This window comes from Perca fluviatilis, chromosome 9 (genome assembly GCF_010015445.1).
Source record: "Perca fluviatilis chromosome 9, GENO_Pfluv_1.0, whole genome shotgun sequence".
NCBI lineage: Eukaryota > Metazoa > Chordata > Actinopteri > Perciformes > Percidae > Perca > Perca fluviatilis.
In genome coordinates, this window is record NC_053120.1 from 19287768 (window position 1) to 19308496 (window position 20729).

Here is a 20729-nt window from a genome sequence, read left to right on the forward strand (position 1 = left end):
ACTATTTTAGAACCGATTTATTGAGAAGCATGTTTCTTACAATTCTTGTAGCTAGGCTGCCTGAAGGGTTTGCCCTTTGAGAAAACGACGGCAACAACAAGATACTGGAAGGAGGAGACATAAAAGAGGCTGGTGTTTTCGTAGTTTTGGATGTTGTGGTCGTCCACCTCTGTGTCGTTGTGGTCAGACGCATTAACATGTGATGACAGGATGCAGGCACTGGGTGAGAGGAGAGTTCAATTCAAGAACAATCAAATAACATTTTCAGTCTGTAGTCAAAATACAGTAATATGTGCACATGGAAATTATTTAAAGGAGCAGTGTGTAGGATTAAGGGGGTTATGTTGGCAGAAATTGAATATAAAATTCATAACTATTTTTTCATTAGTGTATAATCATCTGAAACTAAGAATCGTTATTTTTGTTTGCTTAGAAGGAGCCCTTCAATGGCGCGGAGCTCCGTGGCCTGCTCAGCTAGGCTACTACTCGCGCGAGAATTGTCATATTGCGGCGCTTCCGCCTCCTATCTGAACCCTGAAGGCCACTAAATCGTGATATGTGATTATTCACAAATCATATCTAGTTAACAAATATGTTGTAATGTTATTTTTGTTTGGCTGGGGTACATCGACAATGACAGCAGGTACTCACTCTGTAAGTGGTGTCCAAGCTGTGTACCAGGACTGCTGTCGGACCCAAAGGAATGTAATGGTCTGGAAGCCCAAGCAGATGAGGATCTGGGTTAGCACAGAGAACAGCAGCGGCCCTGAGATCAGACCTGATGGGGGACGACGTGACACCAGTTCTTTCCACGCTGGATTCAGACTCACTGAAGAGGAGCAGGGAAAATGATGAAGATGGGCAGAAAACAGACATTGTGGGTGGGGAAAAGAGGCAGGAAGTAAAGATATAGGTTAAGAAAAATAAAAGCACATAGTACATGGTAAAAAAAACATTTTACCTTATCCTACTGTTCTTATACTTACTAGTAAAGACAATAAGGAGGATGATGGCAATATCGATGAAGAGGAACTGGAAGTCTCCAAGGTTACTGAGGATCTAAGAAACAAAAACAACACAGCGCAGATCAGAGACTGGATTTCTCATTAATTCCTCAGCTAATATTTATGGTGGAAGCAGCATTACGTACAGAGTAAAGGAGAGTGACACTGATGTACTGGATGATGCTGTAGAGGGCCATGAACTTGAACACACAGAAGGAGGTGATGAGAGCAGCACGCCCCTCCCTATAAAAGCAAGCAAACATTGTCTCATCTCCCCATCCAACATTTGAAGTAACTTTATGTCATGTAGCCATAAAAAACACAAATTGACGTAAAAAAGCACTTTTTAAGCACCATGAATTAATTCTGGGGCACACAAATATAAAGAAGGAAAGAGAAACCTGATGAGGCTGGGGACACAGGAGATGTTGGGGGTCCTGGAGGTGAAGGGAGAGGCTACTGAGGCCTCGAGCTCTGACAGAGAGATGCCCCCATGAGCCCTCTTCAGAGCCTGTGGATGAGGAAAGTGAGAAATATAAAGTATGTCCAGACTAGGGCTGCACGATTTGGAGAAAAAGTTACATTGCGATTGTGATTTACAATACTGCGATTACGATATAATGGTATCATGAGTTTACTTGATTATCAAAGAAAATGCAGAAAATAAGCTACTAAAATTTTGAAGTGTTTTTTTTTTTTTTAACATGAACATACAAAGTTAAACGAACATAAGAAGAAATATATAAACAAAAACGTGTAAAACTTTAAAATATAATAAGAAAATTAAATAACAAAAATACAAATTCTTATTAAAATCATACATTGTATATGCCCTTATAAATGATGACATTCAAGATGGGTGTAATATAATAACTATTGATTAAGTTACAAAATATATTTTGTACAACCTCTTCTTCTCGTCTGCATGCTCTGAACCGCTCTACACGTCTGATACTCACATGACCATACACGACATAAGTGCTACTGCCTTAACAGACTGACGGGTCATATCTTTTGTTGACGTTATGAGGGCGCGCTTAATACATTCAATTCAATTTCAATTCAATTTTATTTATAGTATCAAATCATAAGAAGAGTTATCTCGAGACACTTTACAGATAGAGCAGGTCTAGACCACACTCTATAATTTCCAGAGCCCCAACAATTCCAGTAATTCCCTCAAGAGCAGGCATTAGCAGTGGCTATTGCAACATTGGCGAGGAAAAACGACTGCAATCAATTACTGTCACATTGATAATTACTTTTTGAGTGAATGTACATACCCCACAGTCGTTTGCTCCGTCTCCACACATCCCCACAAAGTAGCTGATAAAATAAATAAAGAGCAAATAAAGAAGAGCAGTGACTCGGTGCTCAAAACACATAGACACACATACACACACATATACACACACACACACACACACACACACACACACACACACACACACACACACACACACACACACACACACACACACACACACACACACACACACACACACACACACACACACACACACACACATATATTTTTCTTTTTCAGTTCAGACTGATGGCTACCAACAGCGGTAGAGCTGTTGGTTATTTAATACACTCTCATTGGCAAGTAGCATTATTACTTACTCTACGCCCTGAAGCGCCTCAATGAGCTGGGTTTTCTGGTCTGGGGCCATTCTGGCAAACACTGTCCCATGCAGCACCAGCTTCAAGGCAGAACACAGGATCATAACAACACACACATTAGGTAGGCTATCATGGAGAGAATTGTACCCAAGAGCAGTAGGAGCAACTTAACATTTCTACTCCAGTTACAGAAAAGGTTGCACTGGTGTCCACTCTCATTTAAAAGGCCTCATACCTTTTGAAGCATGTCAGGGAAATGCTCGGAGATGACCGCAAACGATTTTCCGTTCATAGCAAAGTGGTACAGCTCTTGTGTTTTGGGCTCATCTACATGGCACACTTCCTCCAGACTGATGTTCACTTCCTGTTGAAGTAATGCAAGTATGGATTAGAGCCAAAACATTAGAAGATACCAATATACTGTACGGTTGCCTCAATAACTTTAGAGTTGAACCAACTTCTCAGACTGTTAATAACAATTAAGAATTACATTTTTTGCAAGGGTCATATATTATGATTCAGCTGTTGTATTGGAAATGTAAAAAAATGTATTTAGTTGTTTAAACTATTTTTTTTTATACACTAACAAATGTATTTGAATCATGCAACATTTTATTGTGTGTGTCTGATTGTGCAAGCCTTTTCATTGGTTGCTCTGTCTGCGAGTTTTGTGTTTGTGCGAGTATTTGTGTAAGCATTCGCCCCATTGCCTCACCTCCAGGTGAGATGTCTTGCTCGGCTTCTCGGCATATCTCCAGGTGATCTTAGCGGCTTGTCCATCATGGGGAGGGAGGGCATCAGCAATGATTACTGTGTCTTTGGGAGGGATCATTCCACAGTCCCGGGCCACAGAGATGGCGGTCAGCATGTTGTCACCTGGAATGTTAATATACAGCATTACTTCTTTTATGATGAACAGCTTGTATTATAGATGGGCAGGGGATGTTAATACAGTGTCAAGCTGAGACATAAAATTGTTCTTTGTTTAATTTTACTCTGTTCTTCCCTATTATCCTCTACCTTTCTCACAAATACACATGCATTATAAAGATTTTCTGTGATCCATTCCTCAACAACCCAAATTAGTATGTATATAGTATGGGTATGTGATGGTAGGATGGTGAATGGAAACAGGAGCTTATTGTCCTGGAGCCCTCTACATGAAGATTTGGAGACATATGGAGTATGAGGAGAAAGCCTGGTTCTGAAATGGTGTTGTGTGTGTACATCATGAATAACTCCAACCTGTGAAGCAACCTTCAGAAGACAGATGATAAGGTGAAAGCCAAGCAAGGAAGTAAAAACAATCCTCTGGCAGATATTGAAGTTAGTTTGTGCCAGTTACACTGAGCAGCCTAGAAAAGTTATTAGATGAGATTAAAAGGTACAGCTGTGTAAATACAAGAGGGATCCAATCTTATGAGGGACAATATGCAGATTACCAAACTCATTATGCTGCCTGTGTTGCATCAATACATGATCTTTAAGCAACTACACACTGAGAGAGGAATGAATTGAAGATAGTGTGTCATGTGCACTGTATGTTTTCTTTTGCATGTCTGTGCGTTTGTTTGTTCTACTTAATGGCCATATATTGATGCCATTAGTAGTTTAGTTAAAGCCTGTGTAAATGTGTGTATGTGTGCACGGTCTCACCAGTAACCATGACGGTGCGGATGCTGGCTCGGTGGAGGTCCTGCAGCACCGCTGGGGTTTCTGCCTTCAGCTTGTTTTGCATGATGATCAGACCCAGGAACTCCATGTTTGCCTCTATGTGATCCCTGGTTTAAAGAAAAATAAGTACACATTTGTACTTATGTGCCAAGATCAAAATACCTAAAATAGAAGAGGGACTTGCATACATTTGCTCCCATTAAATTACTTTTTTACATTTTGAGTACACAAAGGATTTTTATTTGACACAAGATAGCCTTCACCTAATGTTATTTATTTATTTATATGTCTTAGACTAGAGGAATGCAGGGTGACAGTGTAACGTCGGCAGTGTAATGTAGCACGCAAAAAAACTTCTGGAGTTCTCTGGATAGGTTTAAAATGAAGTTCAAAAGGCAACAATTTTAACAATATGCAGTAGGCTACCTGTTGATGTTCTGGACTTTGTGCCAGGTGAGTTTGGATTCAAGTCGACGATGAGCCAGAGCAATGACCCTGAAACCCTGCTTGGTGTAGCCCTCCAAAATCTCTGCAAAGTTTTCTGGCACTGCAAAGACACAGACAGAGACATTGAAATCAGCATTCAGGGCTGGGTTTTCAGTGGTTCCCTATTCTGCAACCGGGTATAATTATCGACTGAAATTCCATTATCGGAACAATAACAATAACGTAATTATTGTAGTTATCGGCCAATAATGTGTCATCCACTAATGTATCGTGTATCCTTAAAGAATAATAATTTTCAGTGCTGTTCACGACCATAGCCATCATAGTTACAGTTACTAGACACCTCACCTGTCTCTTTCTTGCAGAGACTAGCCACCACCTCTGGCGCCCCCTTCATATAGGCATCCATACGTTTCTCTCCCAGCAGACGAGCCACCACACACATCCTCTGGAGTGCTGAGGAAAAGGGAAACTGGCGCACAATACCTATCTCATACGCGGACTGCACATGCACACCCACACATACACACAAAAACAGATAACCGTCTTCATCATTCAAGTCAAGGAGATGATGAAGACTAAAAACTAAATGTCCATCATGGATAATGCTATTAAATGACTCATTACAAAATTACTAAGAATAGGATATTGGATGACTTTAATGTTGGTTGACAAAATCATGACACCTATACAGATTAGAGCCTCATTTTTTTTTGATACTGAATAAAAAACAAACTAAGACTGTCAAGACTTTTACAATAACTGGAAAACATTACTAAATATAATGCTCAATATTATGCTCAATTTTACTGCTCTTTAAAATCTGAACTGTTAATCGGCTAGAAAAAGAGGAATTTCATGATTATATTTTCAAAAAGGAATAAGGCTACTTACCGAGAGCTCATACAGTTCCTAGAATGAGAAAAAGAGCAGAGTGGGTAATGGTAAAACAAATAAACCAATCATTGTCAGTATTACTAATGTTGCTATTGTTATGCTAGGGTGGAAGTGTCCATTTATGTTGCATCAAGGCACAATAATATTTTGGTTTTAAATATAGCCAATATACTAAAATTGTCAAAGAATGAATATACAATGCCCAAAAACTGCACTACAGCTCTAATAGTTTATTAATATCATTAGATTGATAGATCTGTATGGATTTCAATGTCAAGGTTTGTACTGCTAAGACCTGATTTTGGACATTTTTCAGACTTTGAAGACCTGTGGTTATCTTGCTGAATGACTGGGTTGAAGTTCATACCATGTCCTGCTCTGGTGATACGGCAGGCTCTGGGGGCAACAGCTGTTTTGGGGGTCGAACCACAGTGGGCATGATACGGTTGTGAAGAGATGTTTCCTCCTCAGTGGCCTCCTCCAGGATCTGGGCAGACAATAATTTAGAGAAAATAAGGTTCAGAAACATGTTGATGCAACAACAGTAAGATATATTAAGAATGTGTAAAAAAAATAAAAATAAAAATGGGGCTGTCAAAAATGAATGCAGTAATAACGAATTAACGTAAATTCCTTTAAGCACCACCATTTTGAGCAGAACTGGATAAAGAAAAGGGTCTTTTGAATGGCAAGTTTAGTTTCAAAGCCCTTCCAGATAGTTCTCTCGACAAGACCAAAGACATGTACATCGCGAGTTAACTTTGGACAATCATTCAATCAAATCGATTAATATTAAATATTGTAATAGATTAACAGTCCTAGTAAAATATTTTACATAATAAATATATTTTAGATTCTTTAGAATGCTTTCATTTTTCATTAAAAAGGAACACGCAGACTTATTGGGACTAGCTTATTCACCGTATCCCCCAGAGTTAGATAAGTCCATACATACCCTTCTCATTCGTGTCATAACTCTGTCTGACGCACCCACCGCTAGCCTCGCTTAGCACCTTCTAGCCTACAGCTCCCAATACGTAACGGCAACATTTTCCTATTTACATGTTGTGATTTGTATAGTAACATAGTTACGACACGCACAGAGATGAAAAGGTAGAGAATGAGAACGTATGGACTTATCTAACTCTGGGGGATAAGTCCATAAGTGAATAAGCTAAAGTCCCAATAAGTCGGCATGTTCCTTTAAGGGTGGTCTGACTAATAACTTTCCCCACTGTCCTTCCCTGACCAACATTATGCTTTAGATACAGAACAACTCACCCAGCCTGTAGCCTCAAACATTTTGAGGTCCAGCGGGTCTCCAGACAGCTGGCCCTCTATTTTAGTAAGAGTGTGGCAGGTGGCCATACAAGCCACAAACTGGGACTTGACGAGATTTTCCTTGTATGCATTTTCCTCTGACAGGTGGAAACTAGAGAGGCAAAAGAAACTGTTATTTTTATGTTATATTACATGATGAGAATAAAAAATTATTCCATAAGCAATGATTTTCAATGACAAAAAAAACTAGTATATAGTAGCATTGCACCACAATGTCTAGATTTATACCATTAATTTGCTTAAGAAATATGCACATCATTATTCTAAACATAACCTCATAATCAATAACTACTAGTCTTAATGTAGGGAAATAAATAACCATCACTCAATATTTCTGCACATTACAATATCTGACAAACAACTATTACTGTACACAGATTAACAAATGTAATAAGTGGACACTGGTTGGTTGAAGATTTTGTTGATATCTTCTGGTATCTGAATAACTTCAGCTGTGTGAGACAATCACAACGCAATCATCCCAGTTCATCATCAGTGAGATTTCAGCATTTGGAGGAAATAGAAACGAGACCTTCAGAAAAAGATATACCAGTACTTTCCAAATCCTTTCCACCAGGTAATCGGCAAAGTAATACAAGCACAGCAACGGCTAACTAAGACAATGACTTGGGATGCAGTGGCAATGCATTGAAACAGTGGAAGTTCCACGTTTGATAAATTAGAGTACAAACCAGCTTACCTGCCATTCTCAACCCTCTGGACTCCCCACAGGTCTAACCCATCTTCTGTCAGAGTTCCAGTCTGTACGCAGAAAGAAAGCAGAACTTTAGAAGTAGAGTTTGATTGAATCGAATCAAATTGAATTTCTGAAATCCAATTACTAAAAATGTTCTAGTCCTATTACTATTCATATCACTATATGGATATTTCTTTATATTTTGTTTGTTTCAGGTGTGTACTTTCTTGTTGGACTCCAGACAATAGTCTTTAATTAAAACTTCTATTCTTCAGCAATACGTAAGGTAAGTGCCTACTTGCATTGCAAAAACAGCAGTCATACCAACAACTAGTACTCACTTTGTCAAAGCAGACCAGATTGATTTGACCACAGATATTGATCCTCTGTGGGCTGATGCAGAAAATGCCAAGGTGCTTGAGGCGTCGCTGGGCGTACACAATGCCAGCTGTCATGGCGGCTGGCAGCGCTGGTGGCACAGTGATGGTGATGATGTCCAGGGACTCTATGATGATGGTCTTAGCTGGCACCTGGGCAGGCAGAAAGAAAAAAGTCAGGAAACGTTTGTATGTTTGATAATCACTTGTCTTTGATCACCACCTATACAGCGATAAATCAGCACTTCTTAAACTGGTAATGATTCTCAGTTTACACTCACTCATTGGTTGAAGGGGCAGCTAAAATCCTGGTTTGAGAGTGTGTGTGTCACATTTCCCAACATAAGCTGTCAAGAACCACTTTTAAAACTGAACAGTGTGGTACAGTCTCTCTGCCGCATGTTTCTCCTTTGATTGTTCATGTTAACAACAAATCCAGAGCAAGAACTCAAATGACTGATCCTCTAAATCCGTTGACAACCTCACAACAACCATGCAATCATACAACAAGCGTTACAGAGAAGGAAAAACTAATGTCTCAAACTAGTTCACGTTCTGCAGCACACTGTGATTCAGAAATGCTGTTTGTTGTTAAAAAAGCTTTTGCACAATGTTGCACCAAGGGAAGGAAAAGCAAAATAACTCATTTTCACCCACCCTTTACTTCTGAAAGTCTGAACCCATGTAACTCAAAATCAGAACATTGGCATTTGTTAAATCTGCTGGTCACCTCCAAGATTACCTTGTTCAGGATGCTGAGGACGATGGAGTAGACAAAGCCAATTCCAGCCACAGCCACCAGACACAACAGGAAGAGGTAGGCATCACGGTACAGCTTGAAGTCGGTAGGTTTTGGGTAAAGTATGGAGCGCACCAGCTGGCCTTTGGCTGTGCTGAAACCTGCGTGAAGAAGTTGTTATGAAAAGTTCTGAGTGGAACGTTATTAAATATTTGACCGTACACTAATTTCGGACAGTGGCTCAGGTCTCTGAACTGTGAAGAACAAGGATTAAACTGCAAAGCAAGTAATATGATGGCTTCCTGAATGAAATGACCTCTAAAATGCTGCGTTTCTCTTGTAATGAGCAGCAGTAGAACCTGGGATTTCTGTGCCTTTAGATAACAGTCTTTTTAGTGTAAGTCTGTTACAGACCCTTGTATTTCAGTCAACTTCGTTAAGTACAGCACACTCTATGGAAGTAGCATCTCCAGCAAGAGACTGAGGTCATTACAGGTCGGGTCAGCATGTCAGTAGGATTACATCATAGAAGCAATTCTCATATAGTAAGTTGTGTCTCTCAGTAAAACTCAAAAGACATTTACACCAATTTACAGATCTTTCAAACACTACCACTTCTAAAGACAGACAGACAGACAGACAGACAGACAGACAGACAGACAGACAGACAGACACACACACCTACCTGTGCGGACCACCACAGCCTTGACCAGTTCGCCTGTGTAGAAGCGGGTCTGGATGACGTGGGTGCCACAGAAGAGTGTGTGTCTCTTATGCTCCTCTGTGTTATAGGCACTATCAGCCTCCTCCCCACTCTCCCCAGGCAATGGGTTTGGGAGGTTGGTCTTTGTCACAGGAACACTCTCGCCTGATGGGGCAGAGACTGATATTAGGACCAGCTGATGGGAGATTTACAGGAAAAGCATTTTGCGGTTTGGTGTCTTCTGTGGTAGCGTATGTACAAATATTCCAAGAGTCTCTCTCTCGTTCAACTTAAATTTTCAGATGTCGCCTCTAACCTGTGAGCATGCTTTCATTGACGATGCAGGTGCCGCTGACCAGCACGGCGTCACATGGCATGATGGTCCCATTGCTGGGGATGACCATCACATCACCCGGCACCAGATCAGTAGACAAAATCTCTTCAATTTCTGCCAGGAAGGGGGGTGCAATGGAGGAGTGGAGAAGGTATACGTGTGCATTAAATACAGACAGGTGGAGTGCAGTGTGGATAACAAAATAGAAGACAGAAAATGATGAGTATGAAGAAAGGTGAAAAGTGTGTAAATGAGCAGTAGTAACAGTAGCAGATGGTGGATGTGGGGGTGAAAAAGGAGATATACTGTGTGTCAGAGCCCCAGAGTCTTGTTCAGCAACTCTCATTACTAACGCCTCTCTATGCAGCAAGAAAAATCCTGAGGCATCACAAGCAGGGGTCTGTGCAGCAAATGGATGCAAAAAGAAAAGTATAAACGGTGTACAAACTTCCACAGCAAAGTTTCCAACTCATTCTGAGCATGAGTTTAATTTTGTCCTTTGGCCAACTGATGGAATTAACTTTACTTGGCTATAAGACATCTGATGATACTGCCAATGCTCATGCATCTCCTCTGCAGACATAATCACCTATTTTAAAAAGGAGTTCAGGCATACAAAAGCATGTGCAGAACTATTAAAGAGTGCTTTTAAATGTAAATACACGTTATGCCTGCTGTCTAACATACACACTCTCTCTAAGTCTGCATTGTTCCACTTCAGCAGCCATCTGGAGGACAGCCAAAGCAGGATGACTGTGTAATTGAGTTTGGCCAAGCACAGAAGGCACACACAGGTTTGGTTTGGAAAGGACTCATCAGAAGCAGGAATAGAATACATCATGCTGTGTACTACTATTAAAATGACTTGACAGAGGCCATCTGCAAAAAATAAATAAAAATAAATAAATTGACAAACCATTGCTGGCTCGGCATACAGACACACGGACAACACTGTGAGTTGCCACCATATCGTGAAGCATGACGTATTGCTGGAAGAAAGAACAAAGAACACAGATGAGAAACAGGAATTTGCATACCAAATTGCATGGCAATCTGGCCAGTAGTTGTTGAGGTGTCTTGCGCTGGATCAAAGTGCTGGGACGTATGGATGGATGGACAAACCAATATAGTCAAACAGAAGACAGATTAGGCCCTGTTACTAAAGTAAAAATAATAGCAAAAAGCTGCCATAAATGTGTCTTAAAAAAATCTTTATTTCAACTACAGTAAACATAATCTAGTTACAAATTGTGAAATGTGAGGGGTTAATGCTGATCTCTAAGCTTGTGTGTGAATGTGTGGAACAGCACATGAATCTCATTTCTAGTCCAATTCCATTTAACTAGGTCTTGCCATAACTATAAGGTCAGATAAAAGTCTCTGGATTGATAAAGACTCAACGTTTTGTGGAGCTCACCTTTTTGATGGTGTACAGAGAGGTAGCTATGGATATGACCGACATGAAAAGAATGGCCACAGCATAATAGTAATACTCATCGGCACTCCACAGGATCACGCTGAAGAGCTGGAAGATGTAGAAAGGGTTGAGTACCTGCAGGAGGAGAGAGAGAGAGAGAGAGAAAGAAAGAAAGAAAGAAAGAAAGAGAGAGAGAGTAGTGTGGCAAAAGCAGAGGTGAGAAAATTAAGACACAACTACAATGAATTTACAAACAGAGATGTTTACTTCAGGACATGACCAAGATGCTACCAGGAGACTGAGGGGAAAAATCTGCTGAATACAAATGATCAAGTTCCCATATGTCCACATAATTCCCATTTACAAGATATAGTTATTCATGTAGTTTGAGATATTGGTGTTACATGTGCAGGTATTTTAGCAGTGTCCCAGGTGTAGGGTTAAGATACCACAAACTAAGTGTTAAATAATAGTGCCAAAGAGCCCCAAATTGTTTGAACGTGAGCTGTGACTCACATCACTGTGTTGGTCTGCAGGGGGTATTGTGTAGTATTTACCAACAGACCTCAAACATATTGTGGATACATTCCTCTTGTAGAAATACAGTAAGTAGATGTCCCAAATAGTTTCCTTAATAAGTATGCACATAACTGGAAAGGTCTCTATGTCTACTAGCTGCGAACAAGTAATAGTAAGATACTGTAGATTAGTTAGTGTTCGTTGGACATGTTTGCTTTTGCAAGAACTGAACTGAAACTGAATTTTACAAGTATACAAGCTGTAATGGACGAGCACACAAGTTGACAAGGTGTCTTTCATTCAGGGACAATTCAAACTCTGAGTTAAAGAAAATGCTGCCTGTGTTAAAGCAAACTGGGCCCTACCTCTTTGATAAGCAGCTTGAAAACAGAAGGCACTTTCACTGCAATTTCATTCACTCCGAAGAACAGTTTCCTGGCAAGAGGTAAAAGAAATATTCATGAGCCAAGTGTGAACCAGATCTTCATATACACACACGCACGATATACAATATTATTAAAACAAAAAGAAAAAAAGTTATTAAAACATTGTGCATCGTAAAAGAAAAATAGGCTATAAAATCAATTTCTTAACTGCTAGTTACTTAGCTGCTCTTTTTTTCTGCTCATGGCTCTTTGCTGGATGGCACTCACAGCAAAGAGCTACTTGACACATGCCACTATACCGATGTGGTCTAGCGGGTTAAATCGGCAGACAGCTGACAACCTTGTGGATGTGGTGAAGACAGGCTCACGCCGCTGACCGCTGTGGACTTCTGTCAGCTGTGCAAGTTGTTCCAGGAAAGTGGCTGCATATGCCCACGACAATGCACGGAACAACGTGGCAGAGCAACCGCTACAAGTCATCAGCTGTCCACGGAATGCGGAAAGTATGTCCGAGCCACCCGGACGGGTGAACTGGGACTCCATTGACGGCTTTTCGGTTAACGGTTAATGATCGGTTAACGAGGGTCGGCTTTTGGTCAGGAAAAAAAAAGCAGTGTGACCTATCCTTCAACCAGGTAAGATGTTACCTGTACTCCTGCTGGTTCCTGGTCAGGCCAGCACTGTGCTCTGAGTGGAGGGTGGAGCAGCTGACCTGCAGATCATCCAGGCCGCTGTAGGAGAAATATTGGTCAAAGCAGAAGACAAGTCAACACTTTTGATTACACATAACTGTGCTACAACGTTAGTGTAACATTGAATACAGTTGTAAATGCAAAGGCTTATTTGTTTTACTTTACAGCTCTTATGAGTTAGTTATCATTACTGTTGTGTATTACTGTACACATACTGCCAGATAAAACCCTTAACCAATTTAGCCTCCTGAAAGGGAGGGGTTTTCTGCAGCAAAAGTGCCTGCAAACTGGTATAAAAATAGCCCATAGAATTTCTGGAGATAATCAAAGAATGCTTACGTAAAAACGTCAAAGTTCTGCAACCCGTCGTTCCAATAATACTTTGTGCTATGGAAGGTAAAATAGCGAATCTGAGGGAAATACAATAGGGGAGGGGCAGAGAACGTCACGTCAGCATTGCTGTATTGTTGTCCACATGCTTAAAAGGCAAGTAACAAAGTACATTTAAAAGGAAACTGATGAGCAGTTTCACAAAGTGCAACATATATAATTCCAATTCCAATAAAGTCAATTTGAATAATTGGAGGAAATTAATTTGTATTGTTAGCACAAGGCCTTATGTAATAAACGTGGTTAATAGACAGTGCCCACAGGGACAGCAAGGCTAATGAGTGCATGTGTCTCTGTGCCTTAACAAAAGAGAGGGGCAAAGGAAGAATTCAGTTTCATGTAAAATATATTTAACAATCTGTGATATCACTATCATAACGTATGGAGTGTAACTACACATTAAAACATGGCAACCCTATCAACTTTGGAAACAAAACACTGATAGGTGGTTGCCAGTTGGTGCATTCAGTGTGTGTGTGTGTGTGTGTGTGTGTGTGTGTGTGTGTGTGTGTGTGTGTGTGTGTGTGTGTGTGTGTGTGTGTGTGTGTGTGTGTGTGTGTGAGAAATACAGTATATTGTGGAGACGGGCGCCTACCTGTGTGGGCTGGTAGTCGGCATATCTTCTGATGAGCTCCTGAGCGTGGCTGCCATCAGAGGGGTGGGGGGTATGTCCGTTTGCCAGAGAAGGGGAGGAGAAGGGACATGATGGAGAGGAAGGGGAGGTGGTCTGGGTCTCCAGGCTGTGGAAGGGATTACTCCCCGGGGCCAGCATCACTCGCACCCTGGCCAGGAACCAGCGCCGGAACTCGTCCTAATCAAACAAATACACACAAAGCTCTAGTACTGGACTTTGAGGGACCTTCGCTCATTAACCCCATAACCCACCTTCATTATTAACTAATCTTAAAAGGTCCCATGGCATGAAAATTTCACTTTATGAGGTTTTTTAACATTAATACGAGTTCCCCCGGCCTGCCTATGGTCCCCAATTGGCTTGAAATGGTGATAGATGTAAACCGAGCCCTGGGTATCCTGCTCTGCCTTTGAGAAAATGAAAGCTCAGATGGGCCGATCTGGAATCTTGCTTGTTATGAGGTCATAACAAGCGAGGTTACCTCCCCTTTCTCTGATTTGCCCGCCCAGAGAATTTGGCCAACCCATGAGAGAGACAGACCTCATGGCTTTGAAATGAGAAAAAGTGGCAGTTGGTCAAGGCCACACCCCCACCCTCCACCTTGCCCCTCCCTCTCCTCCTCAATAGCTACAGACACAGAAATGGCACATCCTAAGGAAAGCTCATTGTGGGACTGGCTCTAGTGGCTGTAATTCTGCACCAAGGCTGAATTTCGGGAAAGAGACTTCAGATACAGTATTAGGGGACCACTAAGGTCTATAGAAAAGCATCCAAAGATCACCATGTAATGGGACCTTTAACACTTATGGCGCTTTTCCATTACATGGTACTTGCTCGACTCGCCTCGACTCTACTCGCCTTTTTTGGTTTTCCATTACGAAAAAAAGTACCTGGTACCTGCTAACAGATACTTTTTTTAGTACCACCTCAGTAGAGGTTCCAAGCGAGCTGAGGCGAGCCGAAAAGGTGAAAGGTGAAAACCTGCAGGCTGCTGACTGGTCGGAAAGAATCGTCACTGATCACTGCATACGGCATTTTTAAATAGTTTAGCCAGCGGTGTTTTTTTGCTGCCTGAGGCTCCACGCAGAGCTTTCTCCGTAGCATACAAGTGGCCTGATGTGTGCATGTGTGTGTGTGCGCATGTGTGATGTGTGTGTGTGTGGGGAGCTGGTGAGCGAGGGAGAAGTGAGAGAGTGACGGCAATTATCTCCGCAGCGAGTAGCGACTCTAGAGTCATATATATATGAGAGAAACAAAGTGTCTCCCCTGTTCTTTCTGACCACGGTGGGAAATCTGGAGCAGTAAACGTTAACTATCTCTTTGATATCATGTTGTTTACGGAGACGGAGAACCAGGAAATGAGTCGGGGAAAAGCAACGCTACTAAGCCACGCCCACGGCAGTCTCTATGACGACCAGCCACGCTGAGGCGGTACTAAAATCTGCAATGGAAAACGGACGCACAGCGCGTCGAGGCGAGTAGAGTCGAGGCGAGTCGAGCAGGTACCATGTAATGGAAAAACGCCATTATTCTGCTGTCTTTAGTACATTCCTGTCAAGGATGCCTGTGTAAAAACATTAGGAAGCCAGATATATATAGCATATGGCCCTTATGTAGCCACCTTAAAATACTGAACTGCATTTGGTGCTTTGCAGGTGTTATTTTCAGACCCTGCTTTACCCTTCCTAACCCTACTCTAACCAAAACTTTTCCTATTCCTATTTCTGAATGAGCCTCTTTAAGAAGTGAGCAGTAGCAAAATGTTTACACTTGAAGGGTGCTCTTAAAGGTATTGTGGAGGATTTTCTTTTTCCGGGTGGATCATCAAGACTATTGGTCCTCCTAGTTGTCAATCATTCTGGCGCTATGTTTACGTAAGGCCTTTCTGCGCATGAATACTTTCAGGTGTGTATGTGTGGTGAGCTACGAGTGTCTACGAAAGGTATGACAAGAAGAGAAAGGCCTCTGAAGAAAGAAACAAGACCGGAGTGTTTTTGGGAGAATGTTTCACACGCTGGCGTGCGCTAAAAGCACAGGTTGGGCTCTCCACTGATGCCTCAGTCGCGAAGTTTCTACTCGACAGGTAAAGTTTGGCATGCTATTTGGAGAAATCCATTTAAAATCACTGCTAGTGAAAGTTGATGTAAGCTATGATTAGCGATGCTAGCCCTGGCACAAGTCACGCACCGCGACAGACACGTGTAAACATCTCAATTTGTGAAAAAGTCCAAATCTTCTTTTGGAAAGTAGGCTTGTATGAACCATGCCGACAGCAACTTGTAAACAGTGCACTCTCGCACGCACGCGATTAGTGGCGTTTACGTCCGGAGCAGGTAGAGTGTTGGCGATGCATTTTTTCAAAAAGTGGAGAGGGCGGATCTTTTCTAAAATTCGGGAAAATCCTCCACTATACCTTTAATGCTTTAACCATAATGAGGTTATTTAAAATTCAACAGCCACATAAATGGATTCATGCACAGATGGTCATGGAGGAATGCAAACACACACACACACACACACACACACACACACACACACACACACACACACACACACACACACACACACACACACACACACACACACACACACACACACACACACACACACACACACACACACTCTGTCTGTAGGCATCAGTCAGGCTATATGTATTTACAGTAACACTAGAACATATCGGTTGTATTCACAGTTTTAAAAGCTCATGAGCTTGAGGTTTCTATTTTTACCTATAGTATTACAGGATTTGGACTGGACTCTCCTGCAGTTAACTAGCTTGAAGATTTAAAAAGAGAAAAAAAAGAAAAAAAGAACCCTGGGAGTGTTTCTATTAAACCACAGAGTATAAAAGTAACATAAAATGTAATTATGCTTGCTAGATGCCTGATACTGAAGCAGGCTTGCAAATTAAGTTATAAGTGCAATTTAAAAAGTGCACCTTCCAGGATGCTGCTACACTGGGCTACAGTTTAACCTTTTTTATACGAGCCACAGTGGTAAATCTCCCACTGCACTACTTTACCATTCAACTACCCTTCTGGGCTTTTAATGGCTCAACATGAGAGTTGTAAAAATCTACTTTTTAACAAACTATTGAAATAGTATAAATGTAAATATAAAACCTCACATCTTAGCTTGCAATAAGCTGCTTCAAACACTTAATTTTATTATCGATTAAACTGCAGATTATTTTCTTGATTAATTGTTAAGTTTGGTTGGGTACCGAGACCCGGTGCTAATACGGCATCGGTGCCTTAACGACCAGTATCTACCGGACCGAATAGATAGTAGTAATCAGAGAAGCTGTGTCGTTGTTAGTTAAACCAATCAGGGTCGGCCATTTGTCACGAGCCTATCACAGCTTGATATCCTGCTTTAAATCTGTTCTCTCTTCCGCGGTTGGCAGTTGTCGTTTCAGGAAATTGAGTGCGTCCCACCTCCTCCCCTTCTGCCACCGGCGGTCACGCCCTCGGACCTGGGTTCATCTGCGCTTGGCTGTCGATGGCTCCTCTGCTCGTTCACCACCACCAGTGTCTGGACTCCATCGGGGGATATGTTTGGGTTTCCTTAAACCCTTTAGGACATTTGGGTTCGATGGAGTCCAATCTCCAGAGACTTGTACATTTACATGTTTGTCTTTACAATAAATATGTTCATAATTGCAAGGAAGTCTCTCCTGATTGAAATGGCCTTAGGACTAAACAAGCCGTTCTTAAATGTCACGACTGTAGTTTTTGTGCTCTTTTTTTAATTCTTTATGCTGGTATTGGTTCAGCCACCGGCACCGTTTAAGGTACCGGTATCTGAAAAAACCCAAACGACACCTAAGCCTATTATTAAGTCTATAAAATCTTTAAAGATCGTGAAATGAATGCCATTTACAAATTCTTCAAGCCAACAGTGATGTCTTCAATTAGCTTGTTTTGTGCGATAAACAGCCCAAAACCTAAAGACATTTAAATTTACGGTCATCCATGACAAAGAAAAGCAGCAAATCATCACATCTAAGAAACTAAAACCAGAGAATATTTGCTTTAAAAATGACTAAAACGATTAATCAATGATCCAAGTAGAGTAACTGATTAATTACTGCAGTCCTCCGTTCGACCTACCGTGGAGCGCAGCAATACCACTTCGGCATCACGGGCTGTGGTACGGTTGCAGGTGGATTTGACGCACCACTCTGGCATCCAGTAGAGCAGCAGGAGGAGGAAGCCCCCTGTACACAGCACCCCAATGCCCACAAGGGCCAGCCGCCAACGACACAAACGGTAGCCCTGCAGCTCCTAAAGAGTGGAAGGAGAAAAGGGGCTGCACTCTAATAGGTTCGGAAAGCATGAATTCCCACATTGGCACTGATGTAAAATAAAAAAAGAGGCATACCATCTCCTCCTCTTCCCCTTTGTTGAGGACCTTCAGATCTTCCTTCGCCATGCTGCAGAACAGTATGCCAAGCCCCTCCCTTAGTCACTGTAAACACAACAGACAAAATGTCAGAGTGAACAGTGTGGAAAAACATTTCAGCTCTGAAACAGCAAATCAAAACAGTGGTTCGACACCAGAGGGTCAGACCCCCAAGGCATGGTCACAAGATGCTTTCCAACAATATGATGCAAAAGTGTATTGTGTGGAAAATACTGTGTATTTGTCATCAACACATTTATCCCATTTTGCTATATATAATGATGCAAAACAGGCTGAAAAGCTTTATTTTACGCAGTTAACTCTGGATTTCTGTGTCCCGTACATACAACGGTGCTGAGCAAATGGGGATGAGGAACAACTGATATTCTCTCATCTAATTCATCTAAAATACATGTCTGATGCTTTCATATTTCAACACTTTCACTAACATTAGGTTAGAGACCTAATTTACCTGTTGGGCCACAGACTAAAGGAAGTGACACCACCGAAACTATATATAATATAAATATATATATATATATATACATACATACACACACACACACATATATATACACACACACACATATATATATATATACACACACACATATATATATATATATATATATATACATACACACATATATATACACACACACACACACACACACACACACAAAACACACACACACACACACACACACACACACACACACACAAACACACACACACACCACACACACACACACACACACACACACACACACAACACACACACACACACACACACACACACACACACACACACACACACAACACACGAACACACAGGCCAACACACACACACACACACACCAACACACACACACACACAACACAAAACACACACAACAAAACACACACACACACAATACAACACACAGAAAACAAAAACATACAGTGAGAGAGAAAGAAACACAAAAAATAACACACAAAACACACAAAACAAAAATAGACACAACACAAAAACACACACACAGAGGATACACAACATAACACACAACAAAAAAACACACACAAGAAACACAACAGGAAACATATAAAAAGAGCAAAAAAAAAGGGAGGGGAGTGAGGAGAAAAGAGAGAGAGAGAGAGAAAGAGAGAGGAAAGGAGAGAAGAGAGAAGGAAGAGAGGAGAGGAAGAAGGAGGAGAGGAGAGAGGAGAGAGAAGGAGAGGAAAAAGGAGAAAGAAGAAAGGAAATGAAGGAAGAAAAGATAGAGTAATATATATAGAGTAGTAAAAGAGAGAAAGAAAGAGAGAGAGAGGAGAGAGGAGAGAGAATATATAGAGAGAGAAAGAAAGAAAGAGAGGAGGCACCCAACACAAACAAAAACACAAAAAAAAAAAAAAACGGGAGGAAAGGAGAAATAAAGAAAAAGAGTGGAAATAGAAAAATGATATAGAATAGACCTATAGGATAGTGAGTGGTGCAATGGAGAGGCAGCAGATGAGAACACTGTGACAAAGACTTACAAATGTGTAAGATTGTAATAATGATTTCCAAGCATCATGGACTTATTTGATAGGTTACATTCAACATATTTTGAATACAGCTGTGGTGACACCTGCTGTTGCCTGTTCAGCAGCAGTGTTCTTGTAATTCACCTCATTGTTTGAATGACAGGTTAGTCATCTGTGTCTTCTGGTAACCTAGGCCCAGTTTTATTACACAAGGTCTCTCTTTTTCCCTGCAGGCACCCATCTGGTTATGTGGCAGTTCACTTTTATTATATGCATTTTACAACATTCACACACCTTACCCAATGCACACCCTATACTACTGGCAATGGTGATGTACACATCCCATGCCTTTAGAGGTTTTGTCATGTATAGAATTCCGTTACTTTTGTTAAATAAATTACTTTATCTAATCTCTAAAACAGTGTGTCTCCCACTTTGTCTTAGCCTTAAGAGCCATGTTGTGACAGCAGCAAAGATAAAGACTAAGCAGGTGCCTTACAATTCCATAATCAAAGTATTTTAGAGTAGATTTTTTTGGAATAATCCATTTAGAGTGATTTCTGAGCAGCATACAGTATTAAACACAAAATCAGAAATGTGTCAGTGAATATTAGTCAGTAGGTATAACCATTATCAGAAACTGGAGGTGGATGACACTGCAATGCATCTAACCAATCACTCTCAAGGAATTAGGCATGAGATATCCAACTTTTTCAGTTTTGCCTATATTTAAAATATAAATCACAAGCAGCAGATTTCTACTATAGACAGAAATTGTTTTAGTTTTTGAGACAAGTACATGCACTAGGGAAATGTTCAATGGTACACAGACTTTAATGAGGAACAGGGTGAGCTGGGATGCAAAGGTTCTCCCCAACGGTCAGTGGAGAAAAAGCTATAACAAAGGAGGATACTAACGTCTAAGGAAACAAAGTTCAGGTAAGA

At 41.1% G+C, this 20729-nt stretch overlaps 1 protein-coding gene across 6 annotated transcripts in view; it reads right to left on the minus strand.

Annotated features, from left to right (window-relative positions):
- Positions 1-20729, minus strand: part of atp13a3 (ATPase 13A3) — a 42520-nt gene that overhangs the window by 8131 nt on the left and 13660 nt on the right. For all 6 annotated transcript variants that reach the window (XM_039810576.1, XM_039810577.1, XM_039810578.1 and 3 more), the window contains 28 exons: positions 18261-18347; positions 17990-18163; positions 13839-14054; positions 13193-13263; positions 12809-12892; positions 12141-12210; positions 11257-11391; positions 10756-10828; positions 9822-9953; positions 9488-9670; positions 8806-8963; positions 8028-8216; positions 7690-7751; positions 6930-7080; positions 6016-6135; positions 5646-5663; positions 5100-5253; positions 4731-4851; positions 4287-4411; positions 3346-3506; positions 2866-2994; positions 2631-2710; positions 2288-2330; positions 1406-1515; positions 1151-1247; positions 987-1059; positions 652-829; positions 41-219 (listed from right to left, as the gene is read on the minus strand). In XM_039810576.1, coding sequence (XP_039666510.1) covers positions 41-219; positions 652-829; positions 987-1059; positions 1151-1247; positions 1406-1515; positions 2288-2330; positions 2631-2710; positions 2866-2994; positions 3346-3506; positions 4287-4411; positions 4731-4851; positions 5100-5253; positions 5646-5663; positions 6016-6135; positions 6930-7080; positions 7690-7751; positions 8028-8216; positions 8806-8963; positions 9488-9670; positions 9822-9953; positions 10756-10828; positions 11257-11391; positions 12141-12210; positions 12809-12892; positions 13193-13263; positions 13839-14054; positions 17990-18163; positions 18261-18311 — 3337 coding nt within the window. In that variant the 5' untranslated portion in view covers positions 18312-18347. The remainder of the gene's footprint in view (positions 1-40; positions 220-651; positions 830-986; positions 1060-1150; positions 1248-1405; positions 1516-2287; positions 2331-2630; positions 2711-2865; positions 2995-3345; positions 3507-4286; positions 4412-4730; positions 4852-5099; positions 5254-5645; positions 5664-6015; positions 6136-6929; positions 7081-7689; positions 7752-8027; positions 8217-8805; positions 8964-9487; positions 9671-9821; positions 9954-10755; positions 10829-11256; positions 11392-12140; positions 12211-12808; positions 12893-13192; positions 13264-13838; positions 14055-17989; positions 18164-18260; positions 18348-20729) is intronic.